Source organism: Pararge aegeria, chromosome 10 (genome assembly GCF_905163445.1).
Source record: "Pararge aegeria chromosome 10, ilParAegt1.1, whole genome shotgun sequence".
NCBI lineage: Eukaryota > Metazoa > Arthropoda > Insecta > Lepidoptera > Nymphalidae > Pararge > Pararge aegeria.
This window is the reverse complement of record NC_053189.1, coordinates 10,562,307-10,582,982: the sequence shown is the minus strand read 5'-3', so window position 1 is coordinate 10,582,982 and position 20,676 is coordinate 10,562,307. Positions and strand designations below refer to the sequence as shown.

Here is a 20,676-nt window from a genome sequence, read left to right as displayed (position 1 = left end):
GCTCTCCGCAAGGTCATTTTTATTCAACGCACACCCCGAGAGTATACCTAGCTCTGCAATAAAAAGCCCTGAATTAAAAGAAAGCTTACGTTATAATAAACTCTATGGTTATTTGTTTCACTCTTAGCTATAGAACTTGATCTTACTACTACTTTTTTGTGCAGAGTTAAATTTAAAATGCTTGGTAATGTGCGAGCCAAGTTCTTTAATTTTGTTTGGAATGCATTACTTATTTACTATCTATGTGAACCAAAGCTTAGGTTAAAGACTTAGCCATCACTGCTATTATGTTTTAATAAAACAAAATAATGTCGAATGTGTTAGATCATAAGATTGTAGAAGTGCATAAAAAACTGTTTTGTCGCAGAAATTATGATTGAACGAAATAAATACAGAGTTTTTCAATCAAACATTCAACAGGGATATTGTTATTAAAAAAAAAACCCTATTGTTATATATTTATATATGCCTATGATAAGTACCGTTTTTTACCGTTAAACAATGCTACTTACTCGCTCTATAGGAAATTTTATACTGAATTTTTTTTTCTTTATCTCCTGTTATTGCTACGTTAGCCAACCGCTTCGCCGATTGGTACATGCAACATGCCCATAGTCGGTTCAGCGTTGGTGTTCTTTGATCATAATATGATGATTGCTCGCGGGCCATGTTCGCTACCGGTTCGAACACGGTCCGACTACGCTGCGATCCTCTACATCTTTATTAAACAAACATGCATGCATGTCGTGAATGATAATTAAGAAGCAAACAAATGAAATGCAATAGTGAACGCGATAGTTTCTTGCTTTTTATTTAATTGCCTATTGTTCCGTATGAACTACGAAGAGCCTTATACGAATGTTTAATTCCTCTAATAAACTGAAGGGTCAATGCATTCGCATGTGCGCTAGGTCGGAAGGATGTATATGAGCTCGTTAGAGTTGACTAGACTTGTCGGAAAGATATGCCTTAGCCTCTTCAATTAGTGTACTGATGTGATGTCAGCAATAACCCGAAACATGTCGTGTAATTTACCATCCCGGCATTCGTGACGCGATGAAGGAGCTAAGTTAGTGTACCTATTCTTAGCCGTTCTATTATTAGCCGTTATACTATAAATTTTAAAAGAGACGATAAGGTCCCGTTCGTTGGTCTACGTGGACGGTGCGGTAATGGCGCCTTGCGGATTACGTTTAATTAATTCCTCCTCGCGAAGTGTACTCGCAGGCACGGATTTGGGCAAGCTATCGCCATTCGATATCCGCGCGCGGAAACATGGAAACGCGACAGTATTCTCGCTTAGTTTTGCACGCGGACTGAAACAGCTACGGTATTTACCACCAAGTAACTACATCAGGTGTTATTTACATAAATTTGATATTAATTTATTCATAAGCCTTTGTGTTAACCTATATTTATGGATACGAAGATAATACTAAATTGGTTTTTAACGAGTAAAATTACAAGAATATTTCACCTACATACAGGTGAAGTGGAATTATTGGCAGCCTAACCAGGCCCGTAAATAACTTAATGACAAGACATGTTATTTTTTTTCGGAATTAAATTTTAATCGATAACTTTTTAACATTCCTAAAGATAATTTTTTTTGCGATTCTCGATGTTATAAAGTTAGTGTAAATTATTTAACTGTTATTTCGAATTGTCAAAATGTTTAAGCGTTGGTTTAAATTCAAAATAATAAGTTATTAGCACGGTGCCAAAACCTTAACTAAAAAAAAATCTGTTTCTATTTGTGCGAAAAAAAAGTATATATTATAGGCGTTCATAGGAATGATCTTGGATACTTTTCTGACGAAGACCAAATGTGTTTGCAGTGGACGAATTGAAAATGCTTTAGGAACACGGGTTATTTATATTACTATCACTTCTCATGCTCTTAAATTCGTACTTTTGGCTGTGTCTAGGTGGACTAAAACTCAATTTTATGCACTTGTGCTTAAAACTATATCGTTATAATTGACATTCTGGTTCTGGGTTCTATTATTGTTGATCAAATATGAAGTCTGTGCTCAGGAGAATATGAGCAATTTTCAGAAAACACGAAACTAATAGGCATGTAGTTTTTGATTTAAATCTATTGTATGTATTATTTTGTGTTACGAGATTTTTTTTTCTTTATTCGAAATACTTTATTTTATTTACAATGTTTTATTTATTTGCAATCGTAATAAAAACGAAAACTTAAAAAAAAGTTTTCTAACCAAACTAGGCACTGTTTTTACCGTTCATTTAAATATTAAATTTTAAAAACGAACCTTGGACTTCCAACAAAATTCCTCTCAATCGAAGTGAAAAACAGAGTCTGTAACTCGGTCATAAACCCTTTTTATGTCCTTGTAACTCAAATTAACTATTTGGTAGAACTATATTTTTGTATGTTTGTGTATATATTTTGGATGTAGGCATCTAGGTACGCCATCGTGTGTATGGCATTCAGGTCGAGAACAATGTTTGCAGTTTTGCGCCTACTAGCGTAACTTTATGTTATTGTTTAGTACTTAAAAGGCTGGGGACTAACAAAGCTGCGTGATAATAAGGCGTTTTGTAGGTAATTAAGAGCGAGAGACAGATCCGGGCGCTTATCTCACGAGTTGTGATGACAGTTTAGTCGCTCTTTACTTTTTAATTGGTTATTAGCGTCTTTGTTGCGTTTCATTGCACCTGTTGTTTTTATTACCTATGGAGAAATTCTATTGACCTGATTTGGGCCTACTTCTTTAGTACAATGGCCAAATGCATCACATTTTACTATAAAATAACGGAAGGTAGAGTATTTTACGATATGAACACCTACAATGTAACTATATAATTGTGTCATAAATCAATAGCATCATAGATTAAACGCCTATTCCTCATTAAATATAATACCCAGCGATAATACCCTACTAAAGCAATTTAAGTTAATGAGTAATCAAAATATAAATAACGATTAAAAAGACCTTGAATATCCTATTTAAAAAATAATATATGTATTAAGTATTCCTGATTAACAAGTTTCAATTATTTTACTTGCAAGATTAACTATAAGCGCTCTTATGTTTTTAAACTTTATATCTAGTAGTCGAAACTTTTTCGCCTTATGTAATATCCAGCTAGATACCAAGGTATGTTTGTTTTTATTTAAGGTTTATCATGGCAAAAGCAATAAGACTACGCATACTGCAAGAGTTCAATGATCTTTTTTATGCGTCGTTTGTAGTGGCACGTCAGAATTCAATTTTCACCAATCCACCTCTCCTCCCCGAACATAATGGAGAACGGGCAGTCTACCATCTACTGCGATCACAACAGAAGGCCTAGCGTGGCGATTATAGACAAACCCTCCCGCTTGATGCCTTTACTCGAGCAGTTATAAGCTATTAAGGTTTTTTAAACTTTTTATATTTAGTATGCCTGTATAATCTATATTATAAATAAGAATGTTTTTTTGTTTCTTCATTTGATTATTTTTACGTTCTACGTAAAACGAATCGACCTGAGTGATACGTATTTTTTTATGAATCCTGTGAAAACAAAGGTTGTTTTCAAATCACGCAATTACATGATCACATGCTTGTGATAATCACTACTTCCCTATCCCTACTAATATTATAAATGTGAATGTAAGTTTGTTTGTTACGCTTTCACGCGAAAACTACTGAACCGATCTTCATGAAACTTTTTATACATATTCTTGGAAATACTATAGTATAATATAGGATACTTTTTATCCCGACATTAAGCTCAGTTCCTTTGGGAGAGGAGTTGAGTGTTTGACGATTTTACACCACAACTCCGACAAATTATAACCGATTTAAATAATTATTTTTGTACTATAGACGTTATAACAGAGGAGATAGAGGACATAACTCCTTAGCGGACAGCAGCAAACCCCTCATTCCAGGCTTAGCGATACTGAGTACTTTAATTTTTTTTGGATCTAAAACTAAATTTAATACCACATCAAAAACAAAATCAAACGCAGACGAAGTCGCGGGCAACAGCTAGTACTCAATAAAACCAGTACTGACAGCTTAATTTGATCTACCATTGCGGATGTGGACTACGCCGAACTTCCAACTCCGTTTTTAATAGAATCGAACCCAGATACTCGTGAATCCTAGTTACATATACTTTCCAGTAGATCAGTGAAACTCCACTGCATCAGGTTACAATGTAAGCACGTTCTATAGAATCTATATTAAATAAAGTTATATTGCGTCGTCACTAACGGACCCGTTAATCGGCAGTTTATTAATATGCAAATGGTCTGGCGCCAATTCTTATGTGAAACGTGGATATAGCACACGAGTTTCTTTGTTGATCACGAAGCCGTTAAGGAGACAATAATTATCGTTAGTTTTCGTCGAAATCGCCTTTAAACCGCTGTTGGGTGTCATTCAGTAGCTATTTCTTTAGCAAACACAAGTATTTTACGTACGTGTTGACTTCTACAACGAATAATTGCGGAGAATTTATATCTGTTCGTTGTAAAGACTTTAGTTTCCTTCGATATTAGAGCAAAACGTCCACAGAGGGTGTTTTTGAAGATTTGCGTTGTGATAGTCACATCTCTCTCCCGCGCTTTTTTTACTTAGTTAGTTCGGCTTAATGGTCTCTTGTAACTCCATCATCAAATCGGCGTTCAAATACCTATAAACAATACAAATACACCCAGCTTAATTTATCTATATAAGTAAAGATTTCATTTCATCGATAGGTCTATTTTCCACGCTGCTCGTGCTGTGTTGAGTGAAAGGAACGCCAGCAATCGTCGAAATGAAATAGCAATAATAGAATAAACAAAAGTTTCCTTAGAGACGTTTGAATCATATTACAACCCATAGGGTAATAGTTTCATTGTACTGAAACTATTACCAATTGAATCCAACCCCCGTCGTTATAGAATCTAATGTTGAATTATTTTATGCCAGGGCCTTATACCATCTAAACAGTATTATATTAAAATGATCGTTCTATATGACACACTTTGACGTTCCTGAAATTAGTATTAATAAATCTGCAACTAGAACGTCAACAATATTAACGTAAGACTGCTTAAAGCAATGGTAGTAAGCCTCCTGTTCATACTTTGAGATTATTATATCGAAAATCTGTCAAATTTATTCCTCAGTTAGTTCAACTAATGATTGAATCCAACATAACAGCTCTTAATCGTATAAATATATACGATAAATCGTATTTGTTAAACTACTGTCCCGTATCCCAAGGCCAAGAGCGCAGAGACATCGATAAATTAATCCATAGTTTCCATGCAAACGAACCTGGGGTCCTTTCGTGAGAAGACAATATAGCACAAGAGGTTAGTTGCGTCGCGGATCACGAAACTACAGATGAGACGATAATAATCATCGCTTGTACTCGGTCACTTCGTGTAAATGGTTATTGTTTGTTTTTCAGTGTATTATCATTTTTAAGCCATATTACAACTGTTCTGTGTTCAAAGCGGTGGTAGCTTAGTATATCCGGCACGCACCTCTATCTATTTGGAGCTATGTGCGTTAAGCAATTAAGTCAAAGTCAAATATTTCTTTATTCAAATAGGCACATGTATGGCACTTTTGATGCGTAGGTACATTACATGTAAAATATGACATAGAAGTGAGTTGATGGCGAATTAAGTATGTAATTGGTACTTGCTTTGAAGGTGAAGAAAATCCTGGCGAGAGACATCTGCAGAATTTGGATGTTTTCTCAGAATTAGGAGGGTTAAGGTCTTAGTCCTTTAGATTTGTAGAAAACATTATACAGAACTCTCAGATATGCAGGATGACTCAAGATTTTTTCCATCACCACTAAAGCAAGTGATATTGAGATTTATTAAATGTACCTAAATCAGAAAATTTAGGGGTTCGTGCGAGGGATTTAACTCGGTCGGAAAGGGCCTCCCTTGAGTAGTAGGAGTATTAACCACAAGCGCATCACCGCTTTTTTTTAACTATTTAGTTTGAAAAATTTTAAATATTTTTTTTTAATATACACTACTTATTACTACTCTGTAATGTGAAATCGGCAATAGCGACTATATCGACAATACACGACTCTATCGTGCGGCCACTGATCTGACTATGTGACGTTGTCGAATCACATGTATTTGGTTTCACAGTGTAATGTCACCATACAGAAATAACATGGTCTATTATTTTAAATTTATTAAGAGTAGAACAAAAGTTGTTAGTTTGTTTTTTTTTTAACCCTGTATATTCTTGAAATTAAAATTTATTCTTCTATTCGCAGCATACACTAACGGGACACAGCGGAAAAGTGATGGCGGCGAAATTTCTCGGCGAGCCTACTAAAGTCATCACTGGCAGCCATGACAGGACGCTTAAAATTTGGGATCTTAGGAGTAGAATGTGTAAGTTATTATAAACCTTACATCAAAAATGTAAAGCATAAAAATAAAAAATAAACACGACTGCTGGACACTTATATTTTGCTCATTCGTAAATTGTGTCATTCCACTTTTTTTGGCCAGATACGTGTAAAGCCGAACCGAAGAGATGTTAATTTCCTTTGTGTGTTACATCGACTTTATAATGTAGAGAGTTTGGAAGTGTTCTTTGCACCTTCTCTGTTCTCTGGCCTTACACTATAGACACAAATTCGATGCTCACCTGCATGCCTGATATTCTTTGACGGCCAATTGGCGCAGTGGCAGCGACCCTGCTTTCTGAGTTCAAGGCGCTGGGTTCAATTCCCAGAACTGGAAAATATTTGTGCGATGACCATTAATGCTTTTTCACTGGCTAGGTGGCGATTAGTATATTGTCGCAGTATATTTATTTATTCTACTACTCGCAATACAAGACCATTCTTATCGTGCACTTTCTAGTTGCGGAGCAGTCTCCAATCTTTGTGTTCCAGCGAAACTAAGATTTGGTTATTCTGTTTATGAAGATATACATAATGTAACGATTCGAAAGATCCTAGATACTTGTCATAAAACCATCTCCTCATCAATCCCGGACATTGATCAAACTATATATTTTTATTTATTTCATAAAACATATCATGACATAACCATCAACATAAGAACAGCAACCAATGAAATAAGACTAGCCATTCTCCGCCACATGCGCAAATCATTGCATAGTGGGGAGCGTGATTTTTTTTTTCGATCAACATCATCATTTCGCCCATATCATTAAAAATTATATTTACGTATTTACTCCTGTTACGCTACGCCCCACAATTCTAATTATATTCTACTAATAATATAAAATTAAAATAAAGGTGTTCACAAAAATTCTGATTCATCGGTCAACAGGAAGGGAGTAAAATTTGACCCAATAAACAGGGCAAGCTTAATGAAACCTTTTGTAAAACGTACACTATCTTCTCTCTTGAAGTAAATGTAAGCCAATAAAAAGAAATAGTCACAGTCCGATTAATGGTTTCCGAGAAATACGTTGACAAACATATATAGATACCTATAAATTATTGTATATTTATTTGAGTAGTTATTGAATGTTATGTAATTACCATTAGTATTACATGCATATGTATCGAATGAATTCCCTTAATTTTTAAAGTCCTCTGAAAAACAGAGCCGTGCTCAATAAAATTTTATTGATGAAGAAATGCACTCAGACGTATAAAAATCTTTCAATTATCAGATTTAGAATACTGTACAAAAACACTTAATCCGTTTGTTGCTTCGTTAACAGATTGTATCTTAGACTGTTAATTAATTACCTACTAATAGTCAGTAGCCATTTGTTCGATTAATTTATCTTAATTTAAATCTTCCTCAATCTGTCGGGGGCCATCTTAACGAGATTCAGTGTATCGCGTCCCGCACATTACTTACAAGAAAATTATTCTAAGTCAACTTAGGTAGGTATAGTTATTAAGACTGCAACACGCCATTTTCTCACGTTCCCTCTTTCCGCTACTTTGGCTTAATTATGTGTTTATATTGCGTGCTTAGTGCGTAGTTTCTTTTACTAATTCTCTTGCAGCGACGATCACTGGGTGTCGATCAGGGTAGGTATAGAATAAGCACGTTACATATTATATAATTCAAGCCACCAGTTATAGGATTTTACGCTTGTATGAAGTGCAAATTAAGTTATGTTTTTTTTTATAAAACCTTTTTATAAAAAAATTGTACTGTCTTAATGTTGTTAAAATTATCTAGGTAATCCATTTACTACTTGCAAACACATAAAATACGGAAATCCAATCCACACTTTCCGTACTAATATTACAAAGCCACTTTTTATTTGTCTATCACTAAATCACTCAATAGATTTCGATAAGTGGCATGGAATATCTCCTTGCCATTTTATGAAATTGAATCCTGGCAAAGGTTAATTTAGGGTTAGATTATGGATTTAATATAACTCATATACCTCTAGGCTAGCTCGCTACCGTCTTGGGCTTCATTAAATAGATCCTGTGCAAATAGACAGTTTTGTGGGATTAATAAAAAAACCAAAACAAACAGTAAGAAACAGATATATTCTATATATAAGGATGATAGTTACGTTCTAAAGCATGACAATCTTTAAAGTTTTTTATGATGGTTATGGGATAAGATTTGTTCCAATTCCTATCATCTACCTACCCTCGACATCCTGTGCACGCAACTGTTCTTTTGTGTATATTTCCGACCGTCCACAGGTACAGAAACTAAGTTCGCAGGATCATCTTGCAACGACCTCGTGACGTCCGACGGCGCTGGCTCCACCATCATCTCGGGGCACTTCGACAAGCGGATACGCTTCTGGGACATACGCACTGAGATGTCGGCCAACCATATCATGCTCCAGGGCAAGGTCACGTCGCTCGACCTCAGCAGAGGTGCGTATTATCATAATCACGATATCGATCGCCGCGAGATAATTAAACACGCCGCGCCGTAGGTACGCACGACCACGATGACATCGACTCTTGCTATATTTAAAACTTATCTACTACTTCGTGGCTTTGATTTTTCTTGTTCCACTATAAGGTAAAATATTACTTAACTGTAATCTCAACTGGTTATAAGTGATGATGCAGTCTATGAGGCTAAGTGTTAAACTCATATCCCTCATCGGTTCGGTCTTTGTACCTACAAAGTTTGTAACTAGCCAAGACACTATCAAGTAAAAGTACTAGTTAGCATTTATGCCTACGGATCACTAGGTACTCGGATTCCCGAGATGTTTAAAAAAATGTTACGTTATTTTCAATTAACTCCTTAGCCAACATATAATTAGGAAATTGGCGTTGTTATACCCAAGACCCTCAGAGAGAATGTTAAGCTTTCGTTCCCAATTATTATCAATACCGTGTGATTAAAGTCCTAAAGGCCCACACGCATTAGAGCAAAAGGATTTCCTTCTACTACCATAAAGGAGGCAGATGTCAGATAGTGGTATACCAAAACACTGAGGATGATATTGAAAAAATGTTTGGAAATATGCAATTGAAAGTCTTGTTAATTTCCACTGCCCCAAACTAATATTCACAGATAATTGAATGCATGGTATATTAGTATCGGTATTCGTGTCAGCACAACGACGTGACGGGTATGCGATGCCCATTTCCGTTACGCGTGTCTCGATCAATCCCTTTTTTGTCAGTAACGGTCCGAACGTCGCACGAAACACCGAGATTGATACCTTCAATCAATCGAAGTGCCCGGACGTCACTGCCTGTGCAACTGATTAAATCAAGTCGATTTCGTCGCCGTCCACTCCGCCGACGAATGAATAGGGAAACCATTCACAGTTACCCATCACGCTTTGGTCCAGTTACGTCAGTTTATTGGACATTTATTGCTGAAAACAACATGTCATGGTCGCGGACGAGCAGTGCGTTTTTAATAGAGTATAGCTTTGTGTGACCGAGCAGCAATATTGTAAGGATCTGTTCCGGTCAGAACGACGTGATTGCGGATGTAATAAAGGGCACATGAGGCTTAACAGCTACGCCTCAGGTTGATAGACAAAGGTCGGCTTGTTGCAGGACGTGTTCCTTGCATGGCCTGCGACGCGTTACTCTGATTGGTCTGTCAAATATTACTATAAAAAAGTGTGTGTCAGCTCCGACGCACGAATGGAGTTTACTCCTTAAGTACATTTAAGTTGTCGAAACATACACAAAAAGAGTTTTTTTAGCTGAATAAAGATTAATACCATATGAAAGGGTAAATTAAAAATCCTGTGCAATTTATTCACACACGGCGGAACTTAAAAGTAATTTCTTAAAAGTAGCCTACGGGAGATTGAGGTGGTGGTCAGAACTATTAGGAAAAATGTAATGTTTATTATTTAGTTTCCATGGTAACAAGAATAGGAAAAAAAAGTGTATAATGTTTTCTATCTCACTCTGTCCCATATATTTATGTGTTTGTTTCTTTACCTAGATAATATTCGGTTCCCTTGGTAACTTATATAGGAAAAATAAGTTAATTAAACGAAAGCGACGTTGCATGTTTGCGCATCACAGTTGCCGGGCATGCAACGTTGCAAAGCGAAAACGTAACGAGGTCATTCATCAGTAGATTTTACTCCTCACATTTTTCTCATACCGGGCGCGTTATATATGAAAATCGTTTCTGAAGGAGTTAACTCCAAAAAAAGTATGATTGACACAAAGAAAACCTTCGCTATGAGCTAAATATGTGGTTATTGGGGCGGATGTAACTCGTGGTGCACTTTAACATAGAGATTGAGTTTATTCCCACGTGAAAAGAAATAATTCCGCACTAGAAAAGTCACGAGAGACTTGATGCAATCGTATTTAATTATAAAGGCCTCTAAAAATAATGAATTAATAGGTGACACCGATTGTGTTAATGCAATGGTAAACAATCTCAAAACTAAATTGAAGGGTCTAAAAAATGTAGGTAGGTATATAAGCACTTTCGAAAAGTCAAGTACTTGTGTCTGTTTGCTTATGACTATATCATCGATTGGGAAGTCAGATTTCACAGAGAAAAGCCGGCAAGAAGCTTCCAAGCAACCCAAAAAATATCATTAGTATAGTAACCTACCTGGATGCAATAAATTTCTTCATTGGTAAAGTTATATTCGAAACCATCATATCAAACCACGTATAATCAAGACCTCTGTTACGAAAATAACATGCAGATGTCACTGATGATGAATGAATTAGAAGTTATATTTCTTTGGCGTAACAAGATAAAAATGAGCCCGCAGGCTTTGACAATTCAAAGTGTACAGTGTCGAACCTTTTTTTGAAAAACAAAATTGTTGACTATAGCTGACTTTAGGTTGTCGGTTTATCGTGACGGTGTGCGCACGCATCTTAAAAATGTATTCTGACCATTTTTCCCAAACGCGCCAAAAGAAGAATAACTTTAAAAAAACATTCAAGCTTGTGAAATATATTATAAGTAAATTTTTATCGGAAGCGGTACACGTGAACTTAGTTCACGCATTAATCATACAGTAGTAAAATTATCTAAATGATATCTTCATCTACATAATAATTATTTGTACCTGTATTTTCTTTGTGTACATACACCGCAAGTCAGCAATGATGACTATCGTTACTTTAAAACGTTTTAATTACAAATTGGTCATGAATAAAAATATATAAATTATTGTGGGTCCTATTCCTAGAACGCAATAAACTATTCTTATATCTGCTAGTCGGATCATGATGCACGAGATAAATCACCTCAAACGGATGACTTTGTTCGCATAATTTAGCAATCACTCTTGCATCTTAATGGTAAATATTTTTTTAAATCGCCCGTTACACCGCTTATACATTTCTCTATGACAGCATAGACGGACTGAGCAATGCGGATCGGTGACAAGCCTAAAATAGCATTGCTTTGGATAACGGGTTAATTCTTAATTTTGTTTATCTTTGCATAATACTTACCATAGCGAACAAAAGATATGCCCTTAATGTCTACATAAGACAATTTACGAGTCCGATTTATTCTTATATTTAATATTTTTTGTCGGCAATTCGATGTGAAATCACATCTTTTTAGTTCTAGCTCTGTATGTCAACCAACCTTCAATAATGGGGCTGTGTATTGATTACATTCAGCAAATATTTTTAAGTCTTTCGTTACACCGCTAATACATTTCTCTATGACAGCATTGACGGACTGAGCAATGCGGATTGGTTACTGGCCCAAAATAGCTTTGATTTGGGTAACGGGTCAATTCTTAATTTTTGTTTGCTTTGTATAATACCTACTACAGCGAACTAAAGCTATTTACATTATGCTCATATAAAATAACTTGAGTTATCCCCTCAGTTTGTTCTGTATGATTTTCAATATAATAAATAAATATTAGAGGAATACGACACAATTTTTTCATTCTAGCTCTGTATAACAGCCTTCAGTTTCGGAGATAGGTAGTGATCCCATTTATTTCGAAATAAATAAATAGATAAATATACTACAGTAGAACAAAAAATCTCATTACATTAACAAAGTCAAAGACATTGGTTCTTTGACTTTGTCTAAGGAAAAAAAAATGGTAACAAAAGTACCTCAAGCCATCTCAGAGTATAAGAGTAGTGACAGACTGTAGATGGACCAACCTGCAAATTGTCTGTGTCTATGAAGCTGAGGCGGAGGTGTTAAACGTCATGTGATTGTAATAACATTCTCAAGCACGCCCTTCAGACCAGAACACAGCATTGCAACCATGCTGCTTTGAGTCAGAAATAAGCAAGACGAGCTGTGTCACAAAAAGCTCCACTGCAACTTTCTCCAGATAGCCCCGAGAGTGTAATTTAGCCAATAACAACCTGTTTTTAATATTTCGCAAACAACGACATTAGATTCGCTGTTACATGAAGTTAAAATCTATCCAACTATCAAAGCAAAGCAGTGATAATATTTAATAATTTTATAAAGCTACGTTCACACGGCATTGTATTGTACGCTCTTTTTAGTATAAAGTCATAAATCTTATTGAATAGTAAGTAGGTAAAGTAGTGTAGGCGCCACACATTGTACCTTTATACAATCGTTCACACGTCGTCACTACGTTTATACTACAAAAAGTTATATTGATCGAATACTCACCTTACTTATCCATCTAGCGAAGAACTTTAACGTCGATTTGCAAAAGCACAGCCTGAGTACATATATTATGTTAACAGCAAATTCCCCTTTTCACACGAATAAAAATGTAATACTCTTCACCAAAATTAGTAGAATAGTAATTGTATATATATAAATTTCGTTATCTGAAGACAAACTATCTGAAGATAAACTATAATAGGTCTAAGAGCACGCCACTTGTCTCCCTTTATAACGTCTTATCTTGTAGAAATAGGATGACTAAATAGTAGACAAAGAACGACATAAATAATTTCATCGCTACTCAAAAAAAGTCCAATGTACGGAAAGACTTGTTTATAATTTTTATATCAGTATAGATAATTGTTAATACGATGCTCAAGCGTTATGGCAATAAAACCGCTTTCTTACTCGTATCTTTGAATACTTTGCTATTTTTATGTGCCGCCACAGCGTATAAAATTTCTAATGGTTATTTCACGGTCACGGCTTTCCTGTAAAACACCGGCAGCCTACAGGCCCTTTTGAAGTTGCTTTCTCAACCTGCTTGCCGACAGATGTAACTAGTCTTAATTGAGATGACCCTGAGGTTTTCACGTGAAACATTAAAATTGTGTCATACTACTTGACGCAGTTAAAAGTACCGCTGTTGCCTTGACTCGTAAAATAAATTGCCTACCAACTTATTTTGACTGACGGATTTTAGTTTATCGCCTACTGCCGCGTGAATTGCATAGGAAATGGTTTAAATGTTTGCTACAATGGCTCCTGGCGTTCTTTGAGTTAGATGATTAGACCTAGCGCTTAAAGTGATCAGAAATAAAAGGGTTAGTACTTAAAATATTATCTACCTCCTGCCAAATTTTAAACCTTAACCGACGCTCGACGTACCTATTAATATTGAGGGAATTCTTATATGAAATATCTTGATTGATGTAGTGAGTAGGTACTCATAGGTGTTACTATTGTTTATGAATTATCTTAACGGCTACCTATTGACGACGGCATGGTGGTGAACGGTAAAATTCGTAAGAATTTATTATTACACCGTAATAATATTAAGATAACTTGTCGTGTAATAAATAAATTAATAATAATCATTAGACTATTCCGCTGCTAAAAACAAGTATTTTTTATAGTAGAGAGTATTTTAAAGCTTAGATACCCCTATAGATAGATAACTGCTCCATAATGATTTGACAGGTTTTAAAAATTATTTTAAACAATCGGAGCTGACCACGGTAACGTGTCCTCTGAGGAAGCAAAGAAACTTCGGACTCATGCGGCAGTCTGCGTTAAACTTTTATCAAAGCTTAGCGAAATAAAATTTTATATACAATTTGAAATTGCGGTCGTTGCCTTCCTTCCGTATAATTTATATTCGACATTATTCTTTAGCTTTTGATGTATGAGCTCTAAAATTTTATTGTTTCTAAATTTATTTTCAGATAGCAATTATTTGTTGGCGTGCGTCCGAGATGACACGATACAGCTTATAGACTTACGGATGAACACAATAGTGCGGTCGTTCAGGTAAGAACCTTATATGCCTGAGGAATCCTACGTACTTGCACTTTTTTGCCGCTGGGCAAAAGCATAAACGCATCCCGTCCTGAGACCGCACAAGTAGAACGACGCAACCTACGGAATACCTGCGTACAAGACGCGCTTTTCGAAACACTGTGTGTGCGTCTACAAAGGTAACATGAGGTGCGCTTATTATAGTAACCCTGATACCCGTTCTTCTTCCAGGGTGACCATCATGCGTTTATTCTCTGACGCCTCCTTTAAGCTTATACCTATCTCGCCAATGGCCCCTCGCTGCGGTACATTGCATGTGAGAGGTAGTAGTTGAGCGTTTGATGGCAGAGCTCGTCCAGAAAACTACAACCGTCATGATTGTTTCTGCTGCCAAGCAGCATTGCTGTGCTCCGGACTGAAGGGTGTGGTTACCGGTGTCATTTCAGGTACTTGAGGCTAAACATTTATGCCTCAGATTGATGGACACAGAGCTGCAATTTGTGGGACGTTTTCCTTGCAGCACATGTGAAATATAGGTTTGTTTAAAGGCGGTTTTTTATAAACATCAGTTGGCGACCAACCAACCGTCGATTATTACTATGGGAAAAAACAACGTTTCTGTCGTTTCCACCGCTAGCTAACGCTGTAACTTACCGCTTAAACCTCCTCCTTTACAAAACCGTGGTATTTCTAAACCTCATCAATTATTTATACCCATAAATCTGTCTTTGTGTAAAAAAAGTTTTTAGTCACGCAAAACTAGGATTGAAGATGAATGCGATGAATTATTTATTATTACTAAATTGTAAATACATTAAATGATTCACTTTCTACAGTTAGGATGCTGTGGAGGATTTTTTAACGTTAACGCTATATGATTTTTTTTTTTATTTATAACACAACTTTCGAAACCGGAAGTCGTATTCAAATTTAACAGAATTAACCCAAAAAATATAATGAAGTGTATGAAAGTTGCAATTGTTGTGGCATAAATATTTATATGTGATCATTTATGGCAAATGGCAGTATTTTTTTATTCAAAGTGGATGCTTAATGATAGAATGTAATGAAGATTGCTCACAGTTTGAGTTCGTGATGAATAATTGAACATCAATAAATTCAAATTAAAAATAACCTATTAAATAAACAGTACATTCATAGGCAAACAATTATATTAATTTCGTGCTTAAGAAACACCCTTTAACGAGTACGAGCGACGCTATGTATATAAGTTGATTTTAGATGTCCTGGGTCCTTAAATAAATAGTTTCTACAGTCTACCAGAGATCATACAACACTTTACGTTTAAACGATCATGCATTATGAAGTTAATAGATTACTCGTCAGGTTTTTGGTGTAAAATGCAAATCCAAATTTAGGATAGCTCTTAACGCTTTTCGAATAAACTTGGCATAACGTTGAATTAGTTGTACAGTGTTTTTACGGTCGGACATTTGAAAGGTGCTATCAATTGTAGTGTGGCAAAAAGTGTTTTTTATATAAGAATAGAATTTTGTAGAATGGAATGTTTGTGCAGTGGCATAACTATTCTGAGTGGTATAACTATAGCACATAGCACGGAAAGCCGATGGACGTTGGAGTCCCAAGATGCTGGAATGGCTCCGGCTCCCCCAGATAGACAGCGGCCCGGTAGGGCTAGGGTGCAACACAAGAAGATTATTAAAGATTTTAAACGAAGATTTTCGTAGTTAATCAACATTTCTTAAGTATAGTTCAACGGGTACATACCATGATGATATTTTTGGATTTGTCGACATTTCAACGACAAAAAGACAAAAAGAACACGAAAGAGGGTAGTCAGATTCTGCCCGTGACGTCCAACTTGATATCTCGTACCTACGCAGTCCCGTCGTGCAACTGGGTCGAAATATCGACAAATCCAAAAATATTATCGTTGTACCCGTTGAGCTATATTCGAGAAGATTATCTAGTCTAAAGCTATAGTAAAATACGAGTATATCGTGGCCGATAAGTATCTCGTAGCACGCATGCTAGTCTAAAATACAGGGTATTTTGAAACTCCCTAAGAAAGACCTTTCAACCTAGCCGTGGCCGTTTATCAGTTGAAATTATGATGATTATGATGATTATAATGTGGCATAACGTTGGAATAGTAATCTATTCCAACGTTATGCCACGTTCATTTGTAGAGCGCTTAAACTAAGTGATGAAAACGAAGCAGTGTCCCAAATTTTGATTTTTGCTTGATTTCAAACAAATCCCAGTTCTGGTGGAGAGGCGCCTTCACTTTTTCTAATACCTAGTTTTTCATACAGCCACGAGTCGTTTAAGGTGGGTTGCGATTGGTCGAGGGCGGCGTTCGGTCCGGCTGGTCGTTTGCTGGCTGTGGGCGCTGCTGATGGAGCTGCTTATGTGTGGAACACGCATTCGGGAAGACTAGAAGCTGTATTAAAAGACCATCAGTAAGTACTGACTTTGTTGTTTTGTTATTATAATCTTTTTTTTCCACCCATTATACCCGTTAGCCCTTGATCACAATCACACCAGGTGGTAAGATATGATGTAGTCCCCTGCGGGCTAACCTGTTAGGGGTACGGCAGTTCTGTTGAACCTATTCCCGATATTCCGGTACAAAAGGACGACCAGATTTTTTCGAAAATCTGGTTATCCTTTTGTCTAGTACAGTTATAACTAAAGTAGCAAGAAATAAATAGTTTCTACAACATATTTAAAGTGGTGCCAAGTAAAACATAAAAAAATCTGTATGATCTTCACCGAGAAATGAAGAATACACTTGGGAAGTCTACTTTTTTTTTAAAAGTTTTAATCTGCAAATACCAATAAATGTATTATTGATATAATACCTATTATGTAGATTTGTCAAATGATAAAGATGAAACAAAAAAATATGAAAATACGACTATATTGTGACCTTCTTCTTCTTTTTGAGTCAGTTAAAATCTACACATTAACGCCAGCGAAACCGCGGACAAAAGCTTGTTGATAATAAATAAGAGACAGTTTAGCTTAATTCGGAAAAATGACGCATCACATCACAAATAAATACCTGTTTCTTTTGACAAATCTACATAATTGCTGTTATATCAATAATACATTTATTGGCACTTAATACCAACATCACACATCAATAATAGAGTGTTTAAAATTAGTGGTTACCAGTTATCACTATATATTGCCAGTTAGCACAGCTTCGAGGCGTTAACCTTTTGTATGCCCTTAAACCTCTGACTCGGTTTGTTTACGCCCAGTTTTAATTAACAATAAATCTAATCATATAATCTGTAGATAGTTAATTGAATTTAGAACTTTTTTTTAAACTAATTATTGACGGAACAAGCATGATAAGCAAATATAAATATAAATAAATAAATAAATAAATATACGACAATACACACATCGCCATCTAGCCCCAAAGTAAGCATAGCTTGTGTTATGGGTAAGATAGCTGATGGATATCTTTATGAATATGATACACGTAAATACTTATAATATACTGATAAACACCCAGACACTGAAAACATTCATGTTCATCTCACAAACATTTTCCAGTTGTGGGAACCGAACCCACGGCCTTGGACTCAGAGAGCAGGGTCGCTGCTCACTGCGCCAGTCGGCCGTCAAAGTGCAAAACTATCACTTATAAACAGAGCGACACTTCGCAAAGTGCCGAACTTTGTCCGTCCACCTGATATATAGGTGTTAAGCCTCATGTTATACAACAATATTGCTCGGCGGCAGGAATAGGGCAGTACTCACCGTACGAACTCTGTCACAAAAAGCTGTACTACTTTTTTAAAAATTTAGAATGATTATAAAAACTTTTAGAACCGATGGGATTTTTTTTATTTTTTTATTTGCAAGAACATTTGTACAATATCAAGATGTTTGTAAAAAATATAGTTAGTTTAGAGAGCATAACATTCTACTAAATTAATACTGTGCAAATTTGGTTCAAGATTTTAAAAAGATCAACCTTAATTAAATGTCAAATTAAATTAAAATAAACACTACAAACACATGATAAAATTAACCTGATTTGAAACTGCGATCTCTGGCAATCTCGGACCACTAAGCTATGGCTCTCCTGCCGACGCGGAAATTTGCATATGCATTTATTTCAGTCTTATCGCGACTGTAGCGCCATCTAGTAGGAAACATTGTAGCTTCGATCTACTTTTCAAAGGCCTATATTACAATGATAGCTCTACCCGTTCCTTATAAAAGGCCAACTCGAATAAATTATATATAGTTTTGAGTTTGTAGGACAGACCTGTGGGCTGCTGTAGGATCAGTAGAGTCGTCCGTTTTTAAATAGCACTCAATACCCTGCTTGTCCACTGAACTTTGACTGTTTATAACACTATCGAGATGTTTATCTACAACAAGCATTTCCTGTAGACAATGGCTGCCGAACATCAATTCATTACCTACTATTTTTGAGAAGCCAACAATGGAACTTTATACACTACACGAGGATTAAAAAGATTCGCTGTTGTCAATACAAACCTTTATTATAATGTTTTGAGTCATTTTAACTTTCTGTTTTTTTTACGAAATTGCGAAACTCGACTAGACTGTGATGCGAGAAAGTGGATGAAGCGAAATACTTAGGTGTTAGCTGCCATTGCAGAGATACTTTCTGTTTTATAGTTTTTAAGGCTTTGGAGAGCCTAAAACGTATCTCATTAATTTAGTTTAATAAATCGTCATTCTCTACCTACATAATGTACAACTTTAGGGATTTAGATTTAGGCCCGTTTTCACTAACGACGAGCAAGGCCATGTCTAAATAAGTAACGCCTAATTTAAGGAGATTTCTAGGGATGCATCGACCACGCTCCAATAGTTATCAGCTAAGAGTTGGTAAAATCATTAGGCATTCGATTTAGGTTTAGTGAAACCGGCATAAAAAAATAAACTGAAAAAAGTGGCAAACACTGAAACGGAACACGGATCTTTAGCGCAACACGGAATAAAACTCAGCACCTCTTGTTCGATAATCGGTATGCTAACTACTAGACAACAGTGGCAGTTTAGTGTAATTTAGTACAATAAATAACATAAAGAAACGCAGAACGAGATTCGTCTAGATAAACTATTGACTGTAATCTAGATACAATCAAGAACAATTTAAACTCTTAATAAACTCCCCAGTTCTAAGCAGCATTGATAAAGTGACTACTTATTTAGAGCGGATGACAGGGACTTGTTTCTTTATCTCAGGCACTAAGGAACGAAATGCGATCCCCGCGAGCTTAACTTTTTGTAATATAGATTACTAATAAAACTAAGCTTATTCATAACTGCAATATCTAATCACACGTCAGTTTTTCTAATGAAAAGATATGTAAAGCCATGTTGAATGTCGTTGACGTTAAAATTGCATCCGTATTTAATGTAAGGTTTATTTATTGTTGCTCTTGCCATCGAGTTTGAGAAAAGAGAAAATTTAAATTTCACGGATAGAAAAAAAAAGGATTGCACACGAAGTAAAACTTCTTTATATATTTGTATACACACTTATATACATAAGTATATAAAGACAAAAATATTCTCTTTCCACTTCCGTTCGGCGCCCGATCACACTTTTCGTAACGCTCTTGTCACCAGCCTAATTCCCAAGTTAAGCGTGCATGATGAAGTTTTACTTCAAAAATAGCTTCTCTAGTTCGCCGAATCATAAACATTATAAAAAGAATAGGTTTGTCGGCGCAAAAAAGGCAATTTGCTTTGATGTGCAGAGCTTCACAACGTTTCCCGTACCGCCGCTTGCCTCCTTGACATGTAATAACGTTTCAGCGGCCACATATCTGACCTTGAATTTAAAACTAGAATTGTCTCGCTCGTGACATCGTTTAGTTCCCCTGTAACATTCGCATGGACAATTGAAATCGTGAGGTCAACATTGCATCGGCGCTGTCTCACCGGTGCAAATTTCTCTTTCCCACACACATACCTACCAACCAGTGGCTATGTTTAGTTGGTGTTAAGCAACCGCACCGCTGATTTATTGGCACGGTAAATTAATTACTTTTGGTAAACGTTCATGTTAAAGTTCTTAATACGATGGGGAAGCTCCGGCGCATTATATGAGACTTATATACCTCGTATAC

The 20,676-nt window shown here is 36.0% G+C and overlaps 1 protein-coding gene across 2 annotated transcripts in view; it reads left to right on the top strand.

The window, feature by feature from the left end:
- LOC120626767 (autophagy-related protein 16-1) overlaps positions 1-20,676 on the top strand; it is a 256,792-nt gene that overhangs the window by 197,835 nt on the left and 38,281 nt on the right. For both annotated transcript variants that reach the window (XM_039894443.1, XM_039894442.1), the window contains 4 exons: positions 6,262-6,382; positions 8,653-8,832; positions 14,488-14,572; positions 16,858-17,004. In XM_039894443.1, the coding sequence (XP_039750377.1) occupies positions 6,262-6,382; positions 8,653-8,832; positions 14,488-14,572; positions 16,858-17,004 (533 nt within the window). The remainder of the gene's footprint in view (positions 1-6,261; positions 6,383-8,652; positions 8,833-14,487; positions 14,573-16,857; positions 17,005-20,676) is intronic.